The sequence below is a fragment of the Narcine bancroftii genome, chromosome 2, assembly GCF_036971445.1.
Source record: "Narcine bancroftii isolate sNarBan1 chromosome 2, sNarBan1.hap1, whole genome shotgun sequence".
Taxonomy (NCBI): Eukaryota; Metazoa; Chordata; class Chondrichthyes; order Torpediniformes; family Narcinidae; genus Narcine; species Narcine bancroftii.
The window spans coordinates 281,482,097-281,507,759 of record NC_091470.1 but is presented as its reverse complement, the minus strand read 5'-3'; the positions used below and the strand labels follow the sequence as shown (position 1 = coordinate 281,507,759).

The window sequence follows — 25,663 nt, the reverse complement described above, 5'->3', positions numbered from 1 at the left end:
AACAAGCTTATGTGCTGGACCATGCTGAAGTTAAGAAAGAGGAATTGGAGGATCTTCTTAAAAACATTAGGACTGATAAGTCATCAGGACGTGACAAGATATTTCCCAGGTTGCTATGGAAAGGGAGGGAAGAGGTTGCTGAGGCTCTGGCAATGATCTTTGCACCCTCCTTGGCCACAAAGGAGATGCCAGAGGATTGGAGAATGGCAAATGTGGTCCCTTTGTATAGAAAAAGATAATAGGGAGTATCCTGGGAATTATAGATCAGCGTGTCTTACATCAGTGGTGGGAAAACTATTGGCAAGGATTCTTAAGGACAGCATTAATGAGCATTTAGACAAGTATGGTCTTCTCAGGGATACTCATTATGGCTTTAAGAGGAGAATGTTTGTCTCATGAGCCTAATTGAGTTTTTTGAGGAGGTAACAATTGATGAAAATACAGTGGCAGATGTGGTATACATGAATTTAGTAAGGCATTTGACAAGGTTAGCATCATTCAGGAAGTCATGTGATTTCTGAAAGTCTTAGCTATTTTCATCAATTACCTAGTTGAAGATGTAGCAGTACGAGTTAGTAAGTTTGTGGATGAAACAAAGGTTGTAAAAGTTGTGGATAGCGTTGACAGATAGACAAGAATGCAGAATTGGGCAGAAAAGTGGCAAATGAAGTTCAATCCTGATAAGTGTGAGGCGATGCATTTTGGAAGGTCGTACTTGAGGCCGAGCACGTGGATAATGGCACGATACTTAAAAATGTGGAAGAACCAAGGGACCTTGTGATCCAAATCCATAGATCACTTAAGGTTGCTGCACAGGTTGATAGGTTATATAAGAATGCCTATGGTATGCTGGGCTTTATTAATTGGAGGATTGAGTTCAGGGGTTGTGAGGTGATGTTGCAGCTCTATCAATATCTGGTGAGACCACTTAGAATATTGTGTTCAGTTCTGGTCACTTCATTACAGGAAGGATGTGGAAGCTATGGAGAGGGTGCAGAGGAGATTTACAAGAATGTTACCTGGATTGGAAAATATGTCTTAGGTTAGCAGAGCCAGGGCTCCACTGTGGAGAGAAAAAGGTGAGAAGTGACTTCATAGAAGGCTACAAAATTATGAGAGGCATTGATAAAGTTGACAGCCAGCATCTTTTTCTCCAGGGTGGGAGCAGCTAACCTCAGAGGACAGCTATACAATGTGAAGGGAGGAAAGTTTAGGGGTAAATTTGGGTTTTTTCCCCCCCTACACACAGAGAGTTGTGTGTGTCTGAAATGGATTGCCAGGGGTGGTGGAGCCTGGAACAATAGGGCATTTAAGAGACAGGCACATGGATACAAGAAAAAGATGGTTGAATGGTTTTTAGGGTTTTTTTAAAAAAGGTATATATAGGTTGGCACAACATTGTTGGCCAAAAGTCCTGTACAGTCCTTAATGTTCTATGTTAGAGACAGGATTTTCTCACATTTAGAAAATCACAGACTTAATAGGGACATTGAGCAAGACTTTAAGTGGGTGAAGTCAATTCAATTTTTTTGAGGTGATAAAGATGATTGCTGAGTGGAGGGCAGTGAATGATAGACTTTAGTAAATCATTTAACAAGGTTACTCATGGAAGGCTTGTCTAGAAGATTAAGTCACAAGGTAAATTGGATTCAAAATTGGCTTGGTCAAAGAAGATAGGAGGAGATTATAGAGGGGTATTTTTCTAACAGTCTGTGACCAGGGGTACTTTGCAGTTATTTGTGTCATTTATAAATTATTTGAATGAAAAGGCAGGTGGTCTGATTAATCAGATCGTAGAAAAGATTTTAAAAAATGATGGGTATGCAGATAATGAAGAAAGTTGTATATAGATTATGGTAGTCAGAAACTTGGGTAGAAAAATGGGAGATGTAGCTTAATCCATACAAGAGGGAAGCATTGCATTTTGGGATATCAAATGAAAGAGGCAAGTATATACTAAATGGAAGGAAACTTGGGAGAATTGGATCTTGGGCTACAAGTCGAGTGTTCCCTGAAAGTGGCAACTTAAGTGGCAACTTATGTATGTGCTGGACTTCATTGGTCAGGGCAATGTCATGACAAAAGTTGACATATCATTTTGCAGCTGTTTAAGTTGTTTGGAATATTGCATGCATTGCTTGGAATATTTCTGGTCTCAGCAAGATATGGAGCTTTCGGTAGGGTGAAAAGGAAGTTCGTCAGGATGTTGAAAGGAATTAGTCATAAGGAGAGGAAGAAAATGGCAGCACTGCCACTGATGCGGCCCCATGCGAGCAGGGAGTGGACGCACAGTGCTGCTCCACAGCTTTAATCTGCCTGTTAGAGGAACCAATGGGGTTTTTAAAAAAAAAAATGCTGCAATCATGGAGGTCTGAGCCCAAGATGGTAGCACCTGTGCTGGGCAGCATACTGTGAGGGGTTGCAGACTCCGAGGAGGCAGCAAACTGCTACATGGCACCAGAAATGAGGGAACACTCCCATTAAGAAGCCAGAGAGATGAAGCTGCAGGAAGATGAACACAACAGGAAACCAGAGAGAGACTCAGCAGCTGAAGGACCCTCACAGGCTGCAGGCAACTTGCGGACGAAGGACTCACACCATGCTGCATGGTGCTGGAGTGGCTTGTGGGAACCAGATATCGGAACCAGGGATCAGAGGATGCTGAAGGAAAGAAGGGATCCTGAACGGCCTCCGACAATGAAACCTTCCTGTTTGGATCAGGAGCTTGGTTGCCAATGAATTCAAAAGGAGTCTGTGATGCTGCAGGAGCATGGAGGCAAATCCATGAACACTCAGTGTCTCTGAAGGGACTTTCTTTTGTTTCTCTTAATACTGGGGGCATCAGGCAATGCTAACTCTTTGCTTGCCTTTCTGTCAGCCAAAGTTGAAGTATATCATGCGTATTACAGTTTAGTATTGTTACATGACAATGAAAAGTACCTTGAACCTTATTTTCTTTGGAGTGCTGGCAGCTGAGGATTGATTTGATAGAAGTATATAAAATTATAAGGGCATAAATAGAGACTTTTTTTTGCAGGGTGGAAATATCAAGTACTAGAGGTAGAAAGCTTAAAAAGTATTTGTGAGGCAAGTATTTTTAGACAATAGGTGCCTGGAATGCACTCCCATTAGAGGTGGTAAAAGCAGATACTATAGCAACGTACAAGAGGCCTTTGGTCAGGGACAGGAATATGATAAAGATGGACCATCTTCAGTCAGATAGGATTAGATTGGCTAACATTATGATCGGCACAGACATAGATATTACAGTATGGGAACAGGCCCCATGTTCTACATGTACTGAATATTTTGCCACATTGACAGTACAGGAGATAAAGTTATATCACTGATTTTTAAATTTATTTTATGAAATGCACAAATATATTGAGACCTGAATTTTCTTCAAATAAGACTTTGGATAACATGTCGAGGAACAGATGCATTTTCAGCCATTAATTAAAATCATCGTTTCTTGGTATTTTTATTCCACACACCTGCATTTCCCCTACATCTAACTGTTCCAGATTAATGAGCTGAACTCAGTTGCCACACATGAAGGAATGATCCAAATTTCTGGAATGTTTTCCAATATTCCCCATGAGGGGCAGGCAATTCCTTTTAGACCTTGAAGCCTAGGAGGAAAAAGAGAGAAGCTGTTGAGAAAAAAAATCATGAAAAAGTCAATAGAGATAAGTTAAAGTTTGAATGGATCAAACAAACAAAATTGTAATAGAGAAGCTGTGTATTGAACAGTCGGTGGATGTTAGGAAGATTTTAAAAAGTTTTTTTTCCCCCCCACCTGAAATGTACCCCTTGTCAATGTGCAATTCAGTTGAAACTGTCTTTCTACTTAAAGCTTTATTGAAGTTAAAAAAAAATGTAATCTCAATGTAAATATTACAATTGATTTTGAGCACTTGGTTTGTTATTCATAGCTATGGCATTGTAAAAAATTTTTAAATGTTATCAAATTGTCGATACAGATACTACATGTGAGGGGAAAGAGCTAAAACCCGTTTGTTTTGGCCAGGTGCTGAGGTGGATTTCAAAATTTAATCTGAGGTCAAGGGAAAACTAGTGGGTATTTCCTTTAAAGTATGACCCCTCATCTATTGTGCCAGCCTGCACTCAGAAAAGATAGTGGGGCAGTAACCACTAAGAAAAGGGGGCTGCAGTGAGGAAGCATGACTAATTCAGGTACCAGAAATTATCATTCACTGGCTACCTCCCTAACCTCCACCCCACCCTTCTGGTTCCATCTATCCTTCCCCTCTCCTCTCCTCTCTGCTGGTTTCCATGCTCTTATTCTTATTGGATCCTAGCAATGAAAGATCTTGTTCCTGCTTAATACGCTCTATAAGTTGTCTCCACCTGCATCTCCTCAGGCTCATTTGCATCCATCACCCATTTACTTTTCTGTCCACTGAGTTCATCCAACAGATTGCTTTTTTGCTTAAGATTCCAGCCCTTCCAGGTGAAGCACATGCCATTCATTGCAACTCCAATTCACTTACTTTGCCAGGGCTTCCAATTTGGTTTAGGAAATTACCATCATTAAGAGTGCCAGGGCACAGTCATCCAAGTTCTTCCAAAATGGGGAACAATATCATTCCTTGTAATCAGATATGCAATTGCAAAAGGGACCACAAGGATAATTATTAACAGGAAGTATTTGGCTGAATTTTCCACATAAAATGAAATGAATGGGAATGGTTGCTGTCTTCTTTCAATTCAAAAGAAAATGCAATTTGCAATTTGATAATAGTGTAAGACGATAGTATTGTGCAATTGAATTTCCATGCCAATTTGTATTGGTCAAATAGGAACAAACTATTTCCTCTGTCAGCAGTTCAGAACCCAAAAGCCATAGATTTAAAACAAAGAGCAAAATAAGTAATAGGGAAGCAAGAAGGATGTTTTCACACAAATAGATGTTAAGATATAGAACTTACTACCGGATTATGGAATACAATTGCAATGACATTTCTAACAGAAAGTGTACACAAACCCAATGAGAACTAGTAGCAAAATTTATGAGCCTGAATTGAACAATTCCTTCAAAATATCAACACGAGATGAAAACATGGCCTCCTTCAATGTTATAGAAGTTTATGGAACAGTGTGCACCGTGGCCAGCTTTGCCCATGATATGGAGTTAGATGGGAGGGTTGTAAATTGTGAGGATAAGAAGAAATAGATTAAGTGCAAGGAAATTGGCAGGTGGAATAAAATGTGAGGTTATCTACTCTGGAAGGAAGAATTAAGGAAAAAGCAATTATTTGAATGAAGTGAAACTGAAAAATGTTGGAGCAGGAAGGAATCTGGAAATTCTGATACATGAAGCACCCTCCCCCATCACATCGGAGATTTGGTTGAAGACGTAACCAATGGACCCACAACATGAAAAGGGAGATCAGTTGTAATCGAAGCCAACATTTTAAAAAACCTCTGCGAATAAAGTTATTGTTAATTTCTCTCCTCCCTCTGTTCCTTTAATAACCACACCCGTTATGTTATCCTCACGTGAGTTTTTCTCGAGGACAAAGCTTTCCCAACAGCCCCCTTTTCAATGAAAAGACAATGAAATAAGAGGACCAGATGAACTCAGAACCTAGTTCGTTCAACATGAGAGCATTGCAGTGACTCTGCATAGAATGATGCAGCTCTGTTAGGCATAACAATATCAGGTGCATAAACTGGGCGTCGTTACGGACAGTCGCGTTGATTCAAGTGCAAAATAAGAAAAACTAATTTTCGTACGAAAAACTTCGACAGATTGCTTTAAAAAGTGACCTGGCAACGGGTCAAAGGAAGAGTCGTGGCTCCGGCTGGACGGTGCTTGGCGCGGTGCAGCATGGGAATGAGGGTTGGCCATCGGCGTCCGCTGCGTGTCTCGCGGACTCAGACCGCTGCGACCTGGCGCCGGCGCGCGCGGACCCACCAAGTGAGCGAGCGAGGGACCCTGGGCGCGCGGCCGCTCGCAGCAGGACAAAAACAGGCGAGCGAACAGGCTGGGAAACGGCGAGCCGCAGGCTCCACTTGGCGTCCGGGCCCCGTAAGCAAAAGGGGAGGGAGGGAGGAAGATCCGACTGCAACTTTTCGAATTAATCTGACGATCGAAGAGCGAGAAAAGGGAATCGCGGGAAGCCAGAGACTCCCCCACCCCCACCTCGGCTCGAATCGCATCGGCGCCACAGAGACTCACACAATGTCCGGCGAAAGGAACAGGCGTTCGCTGGCTTTCCGAACCGGGGCAGCAGGAGCGGCGGCCACCGCCGCCAACGCGGTGAAAATGCAAGCCGACCTCGACACCCACAACAATACAGAGGCTGTAAATGGGGCCTTGGCCCGCAGTAGTCCAAATAAGCCGGCAGCCCTGTTGGCGGAGGACGGCGAAGACGGAGCCAAGGTGGAGGCCGCTCAGGATCAGGAAGAGGACTGGGTGGAGACGGTGGTGGTGGACGATGTGTACCCAGAGCAAGAGGCGTCTGTGCGAGTGGTTGACGGCGGCTCCATCAGCAGCAACGAATCCGAGGAGGAGGCGGCGGCGGTGGACGAGGAGGAGGAGACGAACGGACCCAGGAGCGACGAACGGGCCGCGACTCCTGGGGATGGAGCCGTGGTCAAAGTCGGGCGAGAAGGCGAACAGGAGGACGAAGGTGAAGAAGCGAGCGGCTGTAGCCGCCGGGGCACTGGTTTAACCCTGCTGGGGAGGCCCCAGTCCTTCTTGTTACCGCAGCAGCGCACTTTCCAGAGGTCATGGCTGCAGGAGTTCCCGTGGCTTCAGTACGAGCAGGAGACAGGCCTCATGTATTGCTCCTGGTGCCTTCGAGCTAACAGCGGCCAGGGAAGCAATAATAACCGCAACAAGTTCGTGAAAGGCAGCCGCAATTACCGGAGGACCACGTTATTGCGGCACCACCTCTACGCCGAACACCGGGAGAATGACCCAGCAGCGGTGGCTGTCGCTGCCTGTATGGAGGTGAGACTGTTTAAAGATTACCCTGCCAAATGCAACCTCGGCCGCTTAACAAGGGGGGGGGGGGGGGGGAGTTAATTAGCAATGGCTTTACTTCAGACTTAAGAACTGGGTTTATATTAGTAGCTCCTTGGGCTACGTAGGCCTTTATGGCAAGGGTTTTTTCGCCGGCCTATTTTGATAAGTCCCTTGAATTTTTTTAATGCACGTGCACAACAGATTGAATACGTTTTGCATCTATTGATCGGAACGGAATTTGATCTTGCACCTTGTTTACACGGCACGGTGTTACTGGATCAGTCAGTACATGGCAGCGGGGGCGGGGGGGGGGGGGGAGTTGGGATCACGTTACTGACCAATATGTACGCTGTTCAGTGAACGGAGGAGAGGCACCCACAAAAAGCAAACTGATCTCTTGACGTTCCTAGGTGGTAACACTTAAATGGTCATTATTTCGCAAAGCCATTTAATTTGCTGCACAATTGCAAACTCTAGTATGAGTTGGTTAGGGTTTTAAAATCCATTCAATGATTGAATCAGAAAGGGCGTTTTTGTGAAATCCAACAAATGCAACATCTGAAGAATTAACATAAAGCATTTAAAACGTAACGTTCTTAGAAGTTTGAAATCAAAATTGAAAAGCCCAGAACGTAGTTTAGTCAGACACAGGATTATTAATTGTAACCCTTCAATGAGATTTTGCAAAAAGACTTTTAAACCCTCTGTAAACTTTTGGGGAATTATCATTGAGGTCATTGCTAAACCAATCCATTTTAATCTACAGATTTGGTGCAAATTGTGAGAATGTTCTGAATTAAATGTACTTTTGTTTTATATAACTACCATCAACGTTGGCTTGAGATCTCAGTATTTTAAAGATAAATCATTAAGAATTGCAGTCAGTTGTCAGTGGATTGTCAAGGCAACCGTTTTAAAACTTGGCACTTACTAATTTGAATGACTGCATTTGTTTTATTTCGTCATAAAATTGGAGTAATACAGAATCTTTGCAGCAGTTAATATGTAATAAATGCATTTTGAAATTGGAGTTTCAATAAAGTCTGTCACAACAACGTATCATTATTGTTGTTTTATTGTATATTTTAAATTAGCCCAAATGTGTAATAATTCAAATCAAATAATTCAAAAGCAAATAAGCAATATTTTTATCACTAAGAATTTGGACTTAAATGCTCATCATGTGTAGTAATATTGTTTGAGTAAATAACCGAAGTGTACAAATCAAGAGCAGTAGCTAACTGATTAACTTAAAGGTCAGCATAAAGATGTGCTCAATTTTTTCAAGCTGGCAGTTACTTGTAAATTGTCTTTATAAACTGATAATACCTTTTGGTGTATTGCCTTCTTTGCCACTCAACTAGACCACGTTTATGGTGAAGGTAATTTGAAAAGCCACAGCTGCCCTTTGAAGAGTATTGTACCAATCTGTAAGAACAGACTGTCTCAAATTACTGTAATTGCATCTGTCCTGTATGAGTCTCTTGCACTTGCACGTGCATGTTTATTTTCCCCCTTCTTCAGTTCTACACCTCTCATGCATGTCAGTTTTTTTTGTAACAACTCAGAAGCTTTATAGGAGAATTTTTCCATTTGATACATTGCAATTAAGTCTGAGACAATTTCAAGATGAGATTAATTGGATTAAAATATGAATAATTGGAATATATTTCTTAAAACAATAGAATATAGGAGTTTAAAGAATAATAACTTCTAGAGACACTAGAATTTGTGTGCCTTAATCATAAAATTATGTGCTATCACAGTAAGATGTTACATTATAATGCCGATTGTTTCTTGTAGTCCAGTTCTTTTCAATATTTTTCACAGACTGATGGATGACCTTTATCATGTCAATAGAGCAGGTTCAAAAATTGTTACTACAGCAATGTTTTCAAGAGTCTTGATTCATCTGGCCAAATATCAATTACAGGATTTTACATTTTATCCTAAACTGAGATTTGGGGCATTTAACAAGGATGCTAAATGTTACTCCATGATTTGATTTTTCCATTGTAGAACGGAAAATTGCACTTTAAAGCTGTATGGATTAAATACTTGTAAAAGTACCACCTTGATTAGTTATTGATTTTTTTTTTAAAGATTGTCTTGGCACTATATTGTTTGAGGAAACTACCCATGAGAGGCCTTTAGCTGGGTTTTTCAAACAAAACCTTCACTTTTGTTGTAGAATTGGAGATTTATTTATTTCCTGGTAGATGTTAAAGGCAATACGAATCTTAACAAACTTGATAAGTTTTTTTTGTGAGATGATGGTGATAATTGGTGTATATATATATGTTCTTCAAAAGGCCATTTGCCACATAATATGTATATGTCACCAGTTTGAAATCCAGAAGATAAAAGGGTGCAGAAGTTTTTCTGAAATCAAAAGTAGGACCACTGCTTCACTTAATGAATTTGGGTATACATGGTGTAATTTCCAAATTTTAAGGTGACAGAAACAGGTTTAGTGAATTGTGAGGAGGAGAGAAATATAGGTTGTACCTCTCTTATCTGGCGCTCTGTGGTCTGGCAACTCCCATGGTCTGGCACATTTGAATCTGCTACCGTTAGTGCAAACTCCTTACAGAGAGCGTGAGACTCGAACACCGGTCCTGATCACTGGCACTGCAAAGGCATGGCGCTAACCATGCTGCCCACAGTATTATTTCTTGTTTTAAGCTTTGTTCTACATTTGATATGTTTACGTAGGGGTCAATTTCTGTTTGCCGGCATTTTCTGTGGTCCTTCAATGACCAGGTCCCATTGTTTCTGGATTAAAGAGGTGCAACCAAGATGAAACAAAGTATGGTGAATTGGGTGACAGTTGCAATGTAATGCTGAGATGTTTTTCCTATTTGGTAGATGAAAGGAGGCAAATTAATTCGATGACACTATTGTAAAAGGGGTACAAAAACAAGAACTGCTTGTTTCAAGTGGTAGACCAAGATGAGAAAATGGTTATAAATGGAAACACAAACTAAAAGAGGAAAGAAAAAGTGATTCAACTTTTATAAAAAGCTAGTTTGACTTCAGCTGGAGAGTTGATCAGATCTGGTTACCACTATTTAGGAAATATATGAAATCTTTGAAGAGAGGTAGTTAAATTATTCCAGTTATGGAGCTTGTTCAGTATGTAACATTTGCTGAGGGTGTTTAAGATCTTGAAGGAATGGACAGAATTGCAAGAAACTGTTTTGAATGACTGAGTACCTGTACTCAAGAATGAAGTTAATTGGGAAACACCCAAAAGTGAGGATATTTTTATATAGCTAGTAATTAGTAACCTGCTACTAGTTCTGGAGTTGATTCAATTATAGTGATCAAAAGCGAATTGTTGGGTATCTGAAAAAAGAAATTGCAGGGCTCTGGAAGGAAAGAAAGCGGTAGAATACCAGATTTGCACTTATATGATGCCAGTATAGATGGTGAACCTAAGACCCTTCTTTCATGTTGGAAATCTTCTGTAATTCTAGATGAGCCATATCTTTTGCTTATATACCTTGCATTAGTCAATTCAGATCAATGCCCCATTCATGTAATTTTAACATTAAATTTGCAGTGTTTGCTTATTTTTGCCTAATTGATTTTTTCTATATTAATACAAAAATCAACCAAACACAGTGAAGAATAAGAATATTAAAGTAAGCAGAACTGTAAAGTTCAAGTTTATTTATCATCTGATTGTAAAAGTACAACATGACAGTGTTCTCTTGTCCACGGTGTAAAAACAATGCAAACACATACAGACAAATGATACATATACACAGAAACTATGTACATGTCATACACCTATATTAAAAAAATATTAATAGCACTGTCATGGACTTGTTTTTTGCCATGTAGTAGTGACACTGCTCATGGGAAGAAGCTGCCTGTGGTTCTGGCTGTAATGCTTCTTTCTCTTTCCCGATGGGAGTCACTGGAAGATGTTATGCGTGGGATGATATGGCTCCTCACAGATTTTTAGTTTTCTTTAATCCTGGTAAATCACATTGATGGGATGAGGGAAATCTCAGATCCTCTGCCACTTTTATGTTCCTGTGGATTGACATCCGATGCTTTACAGCAACCATACCACACGTATTTGGCTAGAATGCTCTTGATAGAGCTCCTGCAAAAAGTTGACAGAATGGTGGCTGGTAGCCTTACCCCCACCCTCCCCAGCCATCTAAGGAAGTGCTGTTGCTGTGATGCCTTCCTAACAAGTGAGGAGATATTATACACCCAAGATAAGTCGCTGCTTATGAGGAATGAATATAAATTGATTTTTATTGAAGATGTGATGTTCACTATCAATGATTTGTTCTTTGAAGAATTATATTTTAAATGGATTTCTTGTGTGTTTGATATTCTGTCTATGAAGACTGGAAACTGTTTTTGTTGGAGCATTAGATTAAAAATAAAATTTGAAGATTTGTATATTAATGGCTTTCATGTTAAATTAGCATTTAAAATCTGATCATTTAATGTTGTTGGCTCCTAAGGAACAAATCTTGAAACTCTTGGAGGGCAAAATTCAGTTTTCACTCAGATTTAATGTAAATATATTATCCCGCTTGTTTATTTGAATTAAATTATCAATTGTTTTTACTCTATTTCTGTTGGGTCTTAACTTGGAATATTTGATATCTTTGGTTCTTGTTTTAAAGTTGAGACTAGTGGCAGTATCTGAAATCACTTGTGCTACCTGTACTGTCTCTGTCATTGTGCCAGTATATTTCGTGGGGCATGAGCATTTACATGGTAACATGCTCTTTGAAAACTAAATTGGTTCCTCAATGTAAATACTGTACTACTGTTCTGGCATACAGTGGGATCTGTATTTTCCATGATTTACAGCTATTGTCCTTGGTAAGTTTATGAGCTGAAACCGTTATATTGCAGTAAGCTGAAATGATGTGGAACTAAATTGGAGAATTTTTATATTTTTTCAACCATGTAATAATGAACAGCTATTTCTAATAAAAATAAAGAAGTTCTACCAAATTTTTAATAATGTAATAGTCATAGAAATCTGATCTTTAGTATGAAATCCCAATGCAGGTCGTGAACGCTGTATCCGAAGTTCCAAAAACCGAACTTAGTGCCAACATGACGTTTCAAGTGGGGAAAAAAAATTCTTGACTTACCCACATGGGGCTCTGACGCTTTGTTGGCACTGGTTTGATTACAAAAACAGTTTATAAAAAAAAAACAAAATTCCCCCCCCTCTCCCTCCCCCCCCTCTCCCTCCCCCCCCTCTCCCTCCCCCCCCTCTCCCTCCCCCCCCTCTCCCTCCCCCCCCTCTCCCTCCCCCCCCTCTCCCTCCCCCCCCTCTCCCTCCCCCCCTCCCCCTCCCCCCTCCCCCTCCCCCCCTCCCCCTCCCCCCCCCCTCCCCCCTCTCTCTCCCTCCCCCCCTCTCTCTCCCTCCCCCCCTCTCTCTCCCTCCCCCCCTCTCTCTCCCTCCCCCCCTCTCTCTCCCTCCCCCCTCTCTCTCCCTCCCCCCCTCTCTCTCCCTATCTTGCCCGCCCGAGTCGCACTGCCATATCTCTCTCCACCCACCCTGCTCCACCCGAGTCACGTGGCCATCTCCCCGCCCGAGTCACACTGTTGTCTCTCTCTTCCCCCTCCTCCCCACCCCCGCACTGCTGGACCAGCACCTGGGGAATGGCCCCTCTTATTGGTTCTCCTGTGCTGAACTGTGTGGGAGATTATGGGTAGGAACGACGCCCATTGAGCGACCCAGCTGGGCCGTCTTAACTTGTGTCAGTATACAGCAATTCAGAGGCAATTATAAAATAGTGGAAAGACACAGGATATTCTAACGCCATTCAGCGAGAGTCGTGATTGTCATATAGTGGTACTTGTAAAGTAAATGATACCACTAATTAGCGGCGCAGAACGTGACGGGATACATAGGAGTTGAGTGTTGGTCATGTGCTGGGTTTTGGAGGATGCTGGCTTTTGGAATTCTGGATAAAGGGTTGGGCACCTGTACTTCCAAATTGCTACAATGATGATTCTCTTTTTGAAAAAGTGTCTAGATTGGTTGGTCCCTTCTGAAATTACTTTTGATCAGATTTGCCATGGATAAGGTTTCAGAGGAAGTTTGAACTAATTCAACTTTCTTCAACCAATAATTCTATTCCTGGAACCAATGTAATGGGAAACACAGCAGAACAATGTACAAGAACAGCAGTTTGGTTTCCTATATACTTAATTATTTAAACTGGGGAAGTTCGGTCTATCTAGAGTTGTACAGCCTTGAGAAGGACTGCATCTCTACAGGAATTAAGAAATGCTTTTGGATTCTTTTACCTGGAGTTGCAAGAATGCAGAAGAACACTGTTTTGTCCATAGTTACCTGATGTGAAGCAGAAGAACACTGTTCTAAAATAAGCAGTTGATACTTAATTGGACTACTGTTGTCCTGCAGCCTTGAGCACATCACCTCCATTAGAATGTTGATTGCAATGCCATTTATTTGACTTTGATCACCTGCCCCATTTTCTACTGGTTACATTTGGTTACTGCGCCAGATATTTGTTACAATTTTTTTTGTATGTGAAGCTATGGAATAAATTATACTGTATTTCATTTTGCACAGTTGAACTGTTTTGTTTCAGTAATTCATTTAATATGCAGTGTGAGTATGGAAATAGATGCTTGAATTCTATCTGTTAACTAATTTATTCAGGTTATTTGAAGAGGAGGCATCATGTGCTGTTGGATTACTATGTTTTGGATATAGTCAGGTTTAGAACAGTGAAGAAGCATGATGCTTTTACAATTTGTGTTGTGTCCTTGGTTTAAAGGAAATGGAAAGAAGGAGGTTTGTGCTGGAAAGGCCTCTAATTAGAGCTGAATGTCTGGTTGTTGCTCTTGGGTTAACCATAATGCTGTACTTATGCGCAAGCATAACTGAGAATTGGAAAGAAACATTGGATAGTTCTAAAGGAAATTGGTGTAAAACTGCTTTAATCCAAGAAAACTGTATTTCTGTAGCTTATTTTCAAAATAACTACAGGGCTACATTTAACTACAGAAGATTTAAGCTTGCAGGCTCCTTTCAGTATTTTTTTTAATTGAGTCCCTGGTATTTGGCGGGGTTGGGGGGGGGGTGGAGGGGGGTGATTGGCATTTAAAGTAATAGTAAGTTTAGCAAAATGTAGCTGAAGCTCATGTTCTTTGTTCAATCTATCATAATGATCACATTTAATTTGGATGTGGATTTCAAGATTCCTTTATTGTCATGTAATATTACACAAAATTGCCTTCTGCCTACCATAAGGCAGTCAAAGAGTTGCCATTAGTGTTGCTTGTGCCCTTTTCCAGAAAGAGAAAAAGAGAAGCAAAAGAGTCTCCTGCACAGGCCTTGTGACCATGTACTCCCACAGACGCTGCAGCGGTTTAATACATAGGCACTCTGAGCTCCAGATACAAAGCTCTGACATGATCAGGATGCCTTAAGAACCCAAGGCCCTTCAGGATCCTTTCTTGCCCTCAACATCCTCTTAACTCCCAGTTCCAATGCCTGGTTCCCATGAGCTGCTCTCCAGTAGTCCGCAGCCCATGTGGGTCCCCCAACCATTGTTGCCCACAGACTTTAGGGGTCCTTCAGCTGCCATGGTCTGCGTCCTGTAGGTTCTTGTTCTATGGTTCTCCTCTCCCCATTTCTGGTGCCCTGCACCAGTCCACTGATCCCTTGGAGTCTGCAACTCTTCATGACTGCTGTCGAGTATAGGCGCTGCCATCTTGGGCACAGATCCCACAGTTATAGGTATAGCCTGTTTTACGTAAATTTGCTTTTACAAAAATAGCCTCCAATAGTAGTGACTGGGTCTTTGCGTCATTTCGGCTTACAAAAGGTTTAATAGAAATGGTCTAATTTTGTAAAATGGTGTATACCCATACAGAATTTTAAAATGAAATGCCATCAGCTCCCTTAACAGGCTGTTTAAGACCTAATTGTCATTAGGATCAGTCTATTAAACCCGACAGAGCAAAATGCACCACTGATTTCCTGTTACCTTTGAATCACAAATGCAAAAATTAGGAATTACTTGATAAATTTGTCTGAAGCTGGAATTTTCCATTTTTAGAAAATCAGTAAACCTAAAAAATTAGTGTTCATTGTTTATGATATACAGATCATAAATATATATTTTGGAATTTTGTTGGTTTGCAAAATTTTGACCAAAGAATATAGGTTTCTAAATTTTTGGATTTATTGGATTCTTCAGACTGGTTAAATGTACCTGTCTATCATTAGACCACAATAAAATTGAAGTCTAATGTTTAAGCAATGTTCTATTATTCCATTCATTTATTGAAATAACTGGCAAGAACCACAACTAATAATTTTCATTGACATGGCTAATTCAAAATGCAAATTAATCTAATACAAATTATTGCACACTAAACATTATCTGCACATGGCTTTTCAGTCAAAGTATATCAAATTTCATCCTTCAAATTTAAACAGGAATCAAATAAATGTATTTAATACATTATTCTGTTGAAGTTGGGAGAAAATTCTATTTAGCACAATGTTTTTCTGTCGTTACATCCTTTGGTTTTATTTGCTGCTTAACTTGTTTATTTGATTCATCCATTTAGAATTGGTTATGTTGAATCAAAGTTATTGACCATTGATCATTGTTCTCTTTTTGAGCATTTAGATCAAAAATCTTTTATGAATTTAAACCACTGGTACCTAATTGACTTGTTATGTGCACAGTTTCAGAACTCCAAAGGAAACAGGCCAATGACAATTTTTCTCAAGCAAAATAGTTCAGTAACAATTGGGTCTAGAGCAGTGAACCTCAGCCTTTTTTTCCCAAACCACCTTAAGTAATCCCTTATTAATCATGGAACAACTATGGCATAGGGGTTATTTAAGGTGGTGTGTGAATGGAAAGAAAATGTTCAGAAACCACTGATTTAAACAGATTCAGCTGGAGCATTTTCCAGCAAGTACAGTAGCATCTGTAATTTTTTTTTGTCCAAAAGATACTTTTTTCAATCTGGTCTAAAAAAAAAATTGAGAAGACCTGCCACAGAGTTGCTTGCATGGCACATTTTATTAATTGACTTTGAATTGTGAATTGAATTGGTTATTATCACATGTACTGAGATGCAGTTTAAAAAAAAACTTGTGTGCTACCCAAACAAATCAACTTGTACTCAAGAACAGCAAGTAGTGCAATTATAAAGCAAAAGTGCAGAATGTAGAGAAAAGTAGGTGTAAAGTATCATCTTTTTACCAATAAAACGACTAGTTAAAATTCAAATAATAACAGGAAATAAACTATCCTTGAATCATGTTGATTTTGTTTGCTTACTGCTCCACTTTAGAAATTTAGTAATAGATTAATTCATTTTGAAAATTGAAGCATCCTAGAATTGTTGAAAAACAAAATTTTCACTGAATAATGTGGTGGATGAGCTTGTACCTGTTCCAATTTAGTCTTTTAAGTCGTACAAAAAATAATGATTTTAAGACCATAATACTTTGGAGCAGAATTAGGCCATTCAGCCATTGAGTTTGTTCTGCAATTCAAATCATGGCTGTTTTTTTTCTTTCAACCTCATTCTCTTCTCCCCATAACCTTTGACACTCTTACAAATCAAGAACCTATCAAGCTCTGCTTTAAATATACTTAAATGACAGCTGTCTATGGCAATGAATTCCACTGATTTACAACCTTCTGAAAAAGAAACACAATAATTAGAAAGATTAAAGTAAATTTTTGGTAAATTTGTGTCTTTTTGCAGTGACAAATTTAATTTTCTTTTCAGTTTCTTGATATTAACAGAAATTTCTTTATAAACCACTTTCTCCTGCTGAATAATGAGTTACATGGGAAAATCCCTGTTAAATAGTTTCAAATACAGTGTTCTTGACTATTGTTGCAACATTCTTTTTTTTTAAATGAAAATTTATTTTGGGCTATGCTGTTTCTACCTTCTTCACTTCTCAATAATAAATCTGCTGATTGACATGTCATTGAATCTCAAGACCAAATATTCTGCACCTTTACAGATATAAATTTAGAAAGTATTCGGGTTGGTCCATTGATTTCCTGAGGTGAAGCTGACGAATTGCTTAAGAGTATAAATAAAGACTTTTGACAGTTAACCATCAATGTATTTTAGCTTGATGCTAGACCAGAAAAGTTTGTTGATGAACATATCCTGAACTGAATAGAATAAAACCTGGAACCTTCAGTTGTGAATCTGCATCTGTAAAGAGAAAGTCCACATTTAAAAATAAGTTTGTTCTGAGATGTTGGAAGGACTTCAACTCATCATCCACCACAGACACCAGTCACTTTGTATGGATCTTAATATTTTAACTGGTCTAGAAATGTTTCCACTGTGAAATTCTGTGGAATTTTCATAATATATCCTTTTGAATAATTAAATAATCCAGTAGAATATTTTCTACTTTAGTATTCAGCTAATGTAGGGTTTGAGAAGGTTTCAAGCTGAATAGTGCCAAGATGAAGTATTGGAAATCACATACCTGTGGCACTAATTTGAGGTGATAAACATAAGCCCCTTTTACACTTGCATCCCACTAAATTGGCCGTTCAATGTCCTGAGATACGAATGGGGGTTTGGGCTTTTCACACTTGACCACTCTTAACTGAGACACTGAACGCTTTCACACTTGCAAGGAGCCATCTCCAGGGGCTAGCACTGTTCTACCTTCTGCCAGTGACGTCCTGATGCATTGAGCTATGGTGGCCTGCCCTAAATCCTGATCAAAGTATTGTATTTGAGCATAATTATTCATGCCTAATTATAACATAATTAAGCTTTATGTACCGCACATTATGAGCCCTTCTGTCCCTGTTGTTGTGCTGACCAATATAAACCTTTATAAGGGACCGTGGGATCACTTGCTAGCAATAAATAGCAATAGCGGACAATTTTTAAACAGAATGTGAAGTTAATAGCACTATAGCACACAATTTATACAGCATGTAAAAGTCGGTAGCTTTTTCCACCACAGTTTTTATAAATTGTGCGCTATAGCACTACTGACTTTCCCGCACTGTTTAAAAATTGTCCACTATTGCTATTTATTTTCTCTCCCTCTTCCCCCACCACCACTACACCCCCTCCCCCCCCCCCCCCACTGCGGCTTTACCATGGCAAAGTTTATACCTCCACTTTTAATCATTTCTTTCTTCACGTTCCTACACTCACATAAAAACTTGAGTCATTTCATTCCCACAATGCAATTGCCCTTTTTACACTTGAATGATTGCAACACCAGTGTGTGTAGATGCCGGGGATTGTACTAGGGGTTGAGGCCGACAATCCCCAGCAAGAGATGACATCATCTGACCCGGGTGTTGAGATGATTTTGATTTCACACGAGATACTTTAAAGGCCGATTGACTGTTAATTCCTGGGATCACTTGCAAGTGTGAAAGGGGCTATAGAGGATTATGTAAACATGAAAACACTGAAGATTAAAACTTATTTTCTCAAGAATAGTTTTCATAATTGCATATATTAAATGTACTTTAATAATATTGATATGGGCTCTGATATGATCTGGGTAATGTGACCAAACCAAATGGATACTTTTAATACATTTCCTCAAGTTCTGTGGTAGATGGTGATAATGAGAGTTCCATGAAACTGAAAGAATAACATCTATTAAATGATATGCTATATATACTTGTGTAATAGTCAAGTTTTGGGGACCAATTTCTCAGGTCAAGTTTGGGGAGGTTGGACTTTTATATGGATACTACTTTTGATCATGGTAATACCTGTGTCATTCAAGACATCGGGTGCTCGGATGGCCGGGATTGGGGGGGGGGTAAGACCATGTTTAGGCTATGGGAGCTCAGATGGGCAGGTGACCAAAGAAATAATCCATGGTCGGGGCGTTAGGAGCTCGGATGGGTGGATAGCCAGGGCATGGGGTCTATGGTCAGGGGATTTGAAGCTTGGATGGGCGGCTGGGGCTAGGGGCAGGGTGTCGGGAGCTCTGGTGGATGGCTGAGGTGAGGTTTTGCAGTTGGGGCATTGGGAGCTTGAATGAACGGGTGGTAAAGAGGCATCGGGACCTCAGATAGGTGGGTAGCCGAGATGGGGGTTTGTGGTTAGAGCATCAGGAACTCAGATGGGCAGATGGTCGAGACATTGCGAGCCTGGATAGGCAGGCGGTCAGGGCTTCGGAGGTCAGAAATTGTGGGGGGGGGGGGGGGTGGCGGGGGAGTGGACTTTTACATGGGATAAAGGGAAAATACACAAATTTGGAGTAAAAGAAAAGGAGGTTGACTTCTACACAGGATCAACTATTACACAAATATATATATTAAATTGAGTAGCTATATCATTTTTTCCAGTTACTTTTCTTATAAATACAATGCCATGATGAGGTGAGCATACATACTTTGCTAATGTTGGAAGAAACTAACTGCACAATGAACTGCTGTATTTTTGATGGAGATGAATGAAAGCTTTTATTTCATGTATTATTCACCAACTTTGGCTAACTGGGAAGTCAGTTTTCATAATGATTAAATGAAAAGTGACAGTGGACAGTGTCTAAATTTGTATTGAAAAATAGAAAATGTTAAATCCGGTCAATGTTAGTTAATATTTTTCAAGAGAGAAAAACACTGAATGCTTCAACTTCCATTAAAATCCCTGTTATCCAGAATTCAAGCAACTGGCAAAGAAAAAAACAATGAAAATAAAAAGGTAAAAAAATGTAAGTTTAAATTTGGCACACATAGCTGGTTGTTCGCCAATCCATGCAACACCCAATCTCAAGCAACTAGAAAATTCACTTATCCAGCTTTACCAATTCACATAGGTGCTGGATACTAGGTGTTTTACTGTATTAATCTTTAATCAGAATTAGAAAATGTTAAAATATTAAGGGCCAAGTACAAATTGAGAGAAGGGGACTAAATGATAAAAGAAAATGTATTTAATATGGAGAGAATGTAGGCAAGATTAATTAAAATTATGATACAGGCCAAAAGTGAAGAAGCAAATTATGTGTTTAACATAGGTTTCATTGTGTGATGGCTGAGGAGGGGCTGTGGTTGAAATATTCTTGAAAACCATGTCTTTTTTGATATAAAACAAGTTATGGAATTTGATATTGATTCCAGGAAAATATAAAGTGCCCAGTTAGAATCTAACCTGTTTAACCTTTCCTTGTAACTAGTTCCTCAAGTCCTAGCAACATCCTAGTAAATCTCTGCACTCTTTCAATCTTGATATCCTTCCTGTAGTTGGGTGACTAAGACTGTGCACAATACTCCAAATTTAGCTTACCAGTATATTGTACAACCTCACATTACATTCCAACTCCTTTTCTCAATGCTTTGATTTATGAAGGCCAATGTGCCAAAAGATCTCTTTACAACCCATTCTACCTGTGATGCCACTTTCAGAGAATTATGTATCAGTTTACTCAGATCCCTCTGTTCTATTGTACTCCTCAGTGCCATACCGTTTACAGTGCATGTCCTACATTTGTTTTTCCTGATAGACAATAACCTAGCAATGATCCTTTAGGTAGTCACAGACCTCCAGTCAGAGAGGCTACCACTCTCTGGCTTTACCTGTCAAGCCAATGTTTAATCCAATTTACTACCTCATCAAAAACACTGGCTAGATCTATTCTTATTCATTATTATCTTGAACTAATGGCATTATGATCATTGGATCCAAAGTGTTCCTACACACACTTCTGTCACCTGTCCTGTTTTGTTTCCTATTATGAGATCCAATATTGTGCTCTCTCCAATTGGTACATCTATACCTATTCCTACGATGTACCTATCACCAGCCAACTGGTCTCTTTCCCATTCCCCCCCCTCCCCACTCTTTTATTCAGTCATGTGCCTGTTTCATGCTATTTTTGATGAAGGATCTCAGCCTGAAACATTTACTATCTTTTGATTTCCATGGATGCTACCTGACCTGCTGAATTCCTCCAGCATTTTATGTGTTGCGCCAGAGGCGTTGAAGGTTTGCAATTGTCAGATTCTTGTTTCTTAATAGGAATGGTGAGTTGAAATAACATGGAAATTACAGTCGGTTAGATGAACCTTTGTAAATGTTTCAGGAATTTGTGGGTTGGTACATCATTAAACTAAGATTAAAATTGATTATTTGGAAATAGTTGGGTTCATATATGAAAACTTAAATTTGTTTAAGATGAATATTGTTAGGTTAAGTTGATACAGTTCTAATGAAGCAATGAACAAGGTTGATGTATTGTGTGTGGTTAATAAAGTTCATGATTTTTATATTTAAAAAAAAAAGACATTATGACTTAACAAAATTAAAATATGGTTAGAGAAGGACAGTGGCAGACTAGGTATGCCTGAGAAACAAAGAGTTTTGGTGAAATTTTTTAAGGGTTGTTGGATATAATGCAGGTCACTCCTCTTGGTAGATAGATGGATTTGGGATTCTGGCCATTAAAGTTGATTTGGAATAGACAATTGATGGAAAGGTGAAAAATAAGGAAGATAAATTTTAATTTAAGGAAGTATGAAGTATTATATTTTGATGGAAAGAATTTGAGGATCTGGAAGCTAAATTGTACATGTCTGTAAAAGATACAGGATGAATTTTATGAAGATACATAAATCCTTGAAGGTAACAGGCCAAGTTGTGTTATGAATGTACGGAGTTATTGGTTTTATTAATGGAGATGTATGGTGCTAAACCAAGAAAGTTATGCTGATTACTTATTGTTTAGAAATTTCTCTATTGCATATTAAGAAACTAGTGAGTGCATTTGTGAGTGTAGAGGAGATCTAATGGAGTGATGTCATAGGCAGAGGGTTTGTGTGGAGGAAGGACATGACCAGTTGTTCTCAAAAGTGAGAATTTTAATAGCAGATTTTGAGATGTTCAAACATTTCATATTGTGAATGGTTTGTATGTTTATAATGTTTCTGATGTCACAGAGGTAATTGATGAATACCATGAATATTCTCAGTGATTACATTTACCTTAAAAATGGATGAATGCATGAGGCAAGCATTTGTGAAGAATGGGACTAATTGGGTTACACTTTTAAAGGTAGATGTAATGGATTAACTGGCTTTGCTTTTGATTATATTTGCTTAAGAAACTGTCCTTGGCCAATTTCCATGACGTGTGATCTTGTGTTTTCTGTTGAATCAGAAAAGGTACTTGCATAAGTAGATTTGGGGACCTCTACTAGTAGATTTTAAGCAATCTCTCAATATCTGCATATGAAAAGGACTGAACAATATGCCTGTATATGAAAAGAACTGAACAATATTGACCCTATAAGAAACTTTGGCGTGCTAAAGGTTGATGTCCGCATAAGATTTATGATGATATAATCCTTTCATATCCTTTTCAAAATGTCATTTGAATGCACATTTAAAGATTTCTTCCACAGGCATTTTTAAATAGTTGAAATATGTTTTATTTAGAAACAATATAAATTAAATTGAAAACATTATACTGAACAGTTCAAACTAGTAACTGCAAGTATGCTTTTCTACTAGATTGTCAACTCCATCCAGGTTATGGGCCTCCATTTGTAAGCCACACTCCCTGCTCATTGGTCCAGCATGAGGTCAGATGCACTTGCTGCTAATTTCCAGGTTGTTATGAGGTTAACCAGCAGCTTGATTCAATCAAATTCTGTTTATAAGCAACATGAGCATCATTATGAAATGTTCAGTATTGTTCAGCCATTCTCTATGGGGACCTTATGATGTTGCACCCCTCACCCCAGGGAGACAACACATTTAAGTAAAAGCCTTGTTTCTTTTTACCTCGCACAATATGAATATTTTTTCTGCTTTTTGTGTAGTCAGCAGGAGAGAAATGTGGAAAAAAACAAAACTAGACTGCTTGACTGCTTCACAAGGAAGGGGGGAAGGGGACTCCAACATTGAGCAGAGTCCTGGGGTGGGGGGGGGGGGGGCATGTCTGTAAAAAGGTTGAGAATGACCAACTCTTTATCAGTAATAAGAACAAATAAATTCTGGATATTTAGCATTTTTTTGCCTTATGACTGTTGTTACATGAACAATGAAAATTCACCAAGACAGTGTTATTTTTTTATTTTAAAACGCTCTTTATTAGTAACTAGTAATAATATGACACATTAGTCAAATCAAAGTGTGTGATATCCAAACTATTACAACTTAGACACAATTCTGGAAAGTCATTCCAAAGTTCAGTCTTAGAAATCTATTGTTGAAATGCAGTCTTTTAAACTGATGCACAGAGGTAATCTCAGAGCAGATGGGAGAGACTGAGTGATTGGACTGCCAAAAACTCTCAAATCCTCAATGAGTTTCTTCCAGAGAAATATCCTTTCATTCGAACAATTGTCACAACTCCCATTTTCCTTGCATAAAGGAAACGAAATGCGTGGCTTCTGCAATGCTTCCAATACCCAGGTATGGGTCAATTAGAGTGACCTTCCCTTTGGTCACGGTGGGGTTCAATAATTTCCCTGCCAGGAAAAATCAGCCGAATTGTTCATTATCTCACAGTCATTCGTGCTCCGTGTTCAAAGAAGATGGCCTCTGGTTAAAAGGTGCTGTTCTATGTTCCACATACAGGACTCTCACCACCTGTGTCCCTGGAAAAGCACCCAATGGCCTTTCTCCTCTCCAAAGTAGCAAATTTTGGTTCAGCCTGTACTAGCTGATGCCACCCAGTCTCTCCAAAGCTGTGAATGGTTGCAACCTGTACTAGCCCTTAAAGTGATAGACTAAATGAAATGGGAGCTCATAATACTGTGCAGTTTGTGCCAAAGAGATCTTGGATTTTTTTTTCTAAAAAGGCATTATTCTCGAGCAATTAGCTTGTTTTATTTAATTACCATACATTTTAGCGTATATATTTTTGATCGGCGTACAAGTCATCTCCCATTTTTCAGCCTCATTTTAAGGCAGGGGTGTCAAACTCAAATTCACCGAGGGCCAAAATTAAAAACTTGGACTAAGTCGAGGGCCGAACTAAATATTTATTGAAAATTTTCAACAACATCTGCATGTTTTCTCTCAACATATGTAATGTTAAACTTTTTCTTATTAAAATAAATGTTTAATAATAGTTTTGGTTAAGCTCTTTCCATAAGAAGCATTAACAAATAAGAAATAAAATATTCAATAAATAATATTTCTCTCTAGCCTTTAAGCCAAGGATCACACGTTGCCGAGAAGCATGCCAGGGAGTGGAGGTCTGCAGGGAGCCCACACCAGCACAGCTAGCAAACCCGAGCGGCATCCCCCCCTCGCCCCCTCTCTCTCCTCCGCCCCTGACTCCGCCTGCCGCAACCGCCGCCAACAACCTAAGGAGTCCCCGCTGGTCAATGCCATCTCACCGGGAATACAGTGAGAGCGGTGGAACTCATCCGCGACCTCCACCCCAGCGGAAAGTCCGATGGCCAGCAGCACACACCAACAGATGGGCGGGTCCGTTGGAGCTCGGCGGCGGGTCCGTTGGAGCTCGGCGGCGGGTCCGTTGGAGCTCGGCGGCGGGTCCGTTGGAGCTCGGCGGCGGGTCCGTTGGAGCTCGGCGGCGGGTCCGTTGGAGCTCGGCGGCGGGTCCGTTGGAGCTCGGCGGCGGGTCCGTTGGAGCTCGGCGGCGGGTCCGTTGGAGCTCGGCGGCGGGTCCGTTGGAGCTCGGCGGCGGGTCCGTTGGAGCTCGGCGGCGGGTCCGTTGGAGCTCGGCGGCGGGTCCGTTGGAGCTCGGCGGCGGGTCCGTTGGAGCTCGGCGGCGGGTCCGTTGGAGCTCGGCGGCGGGTCCGTTGGAGCTCGGCGGCGGGTCCGTTGGAGCTCGGCGGCGGGTCCGTTGGAGCTCGGCGGCGGGTCCGTTGGAGCTCGGCGGCGGGTCCGTTGGAGCTCGGCGGCGGGTCCGTTGGAGCTCGGCGGCGGGTCCGTTGGAGCTCGGCGGCGGGTCCGTTGGAGCTCGGCGGCGGGTCCGTTGGAGCTCGGCGGCGGGTCCGTTGGAGCTCGGCGGCGGGTCCGTTGGAGCTCGGCGGCGGGTCCGTTGGAGCTCGGCGGCGGGTCCGTTGGAGCTCGGCGGCGGGTCCGTTGGAGCTCGGCGGCGGGTCCGTTGGAGCTCGGCGGCGGGTCCGTTGGAGCTCGGCGGCGGGTCCGTTGGAGCTCGGCGGCGGGTCCGTTGGAGCTCGGCGGCGGGTCCGTTGGAGCTCGGCGGCGGGTCCGTTGGAGCTCGGCGGCGGGTCCGTTGGAGCTCGGCGGCGGGTCCGTTGGAGCTCGGCGGCGGGTCCGTTGGAGCTCGGCGGCGGGTCCGTTGGAGCTCGGCGGCGGGTCCGTTGGAGCTCGGCGGCACTGTGAATATCTAATGAACTTTCCCGTTAACTATATCGGTGACTGCTGTGCCTGCTGTGGAAGTGCTAAAAACTACTATGGTGATGCTTGCTGCTGTGCATGCGATATACTTGCGCGGCGGCCAGCGGGCCAACTCTAATATATATTTAATATGATCTTGCGGGCCAAATATAATTATATCGCGGGCCGGAGTTTGACATGTGTGTTTTAAGGGTTTTATGGTATATCTGGCATATAAGTCAACCCAAATTTTCAGGTTGCCTGAGTTGGCATATTTACCAACGTATAAGTCAACCGCCCCCCCACCCCCCAAAAGATTGCGATGCCTGAGATG

General features: G+C 40.9%; 1 protein-coding gene and 1 long non-coding RNA gene across 4 annotated transcripts in view; one reads left to right on the top strand and one right to left on the bottom strand.

Annotated features, from left to right (window-relative positions):
* Positions 1–3,338: 3,338 nt before the first annotated feature.
* On the bottom strand, positions 3,339–7,019 carry LOC138755343 (uncharacterized). The gene is made up of 2 exons (XR_011352213.1): positions 6,206–7,019; positions 3,339–3,632 (listed from the first exon to the last, which is right to left on the bottom strand). It is a non-coding gene; the product is annotated as an uncharacterized lncRNA (long non-coding RNA).
* The window catches only part of zbtb10 (zinc finger and BTB domain containing 10), a 97,387-nt gene continuing 77,570 nt past the window's right edge, over positions 5,847–25,663 (top strand). For all 3 annotated transcript variants that reach the window (XM_069921139.1, XM_069921138.1, XM_069921140.1), the window contains exon 1: positions 5,847–6,982. In XM_069921139.1, the coding sequence (XP_069777240.1) occupies positions 5,855–6,982 (1,128 nt within the window). In that variant the 5' untranslated portion in view covers positions 5,847–5,854. The remainder of the gene's footprint in view (positions 6,983–25,663) is intronic.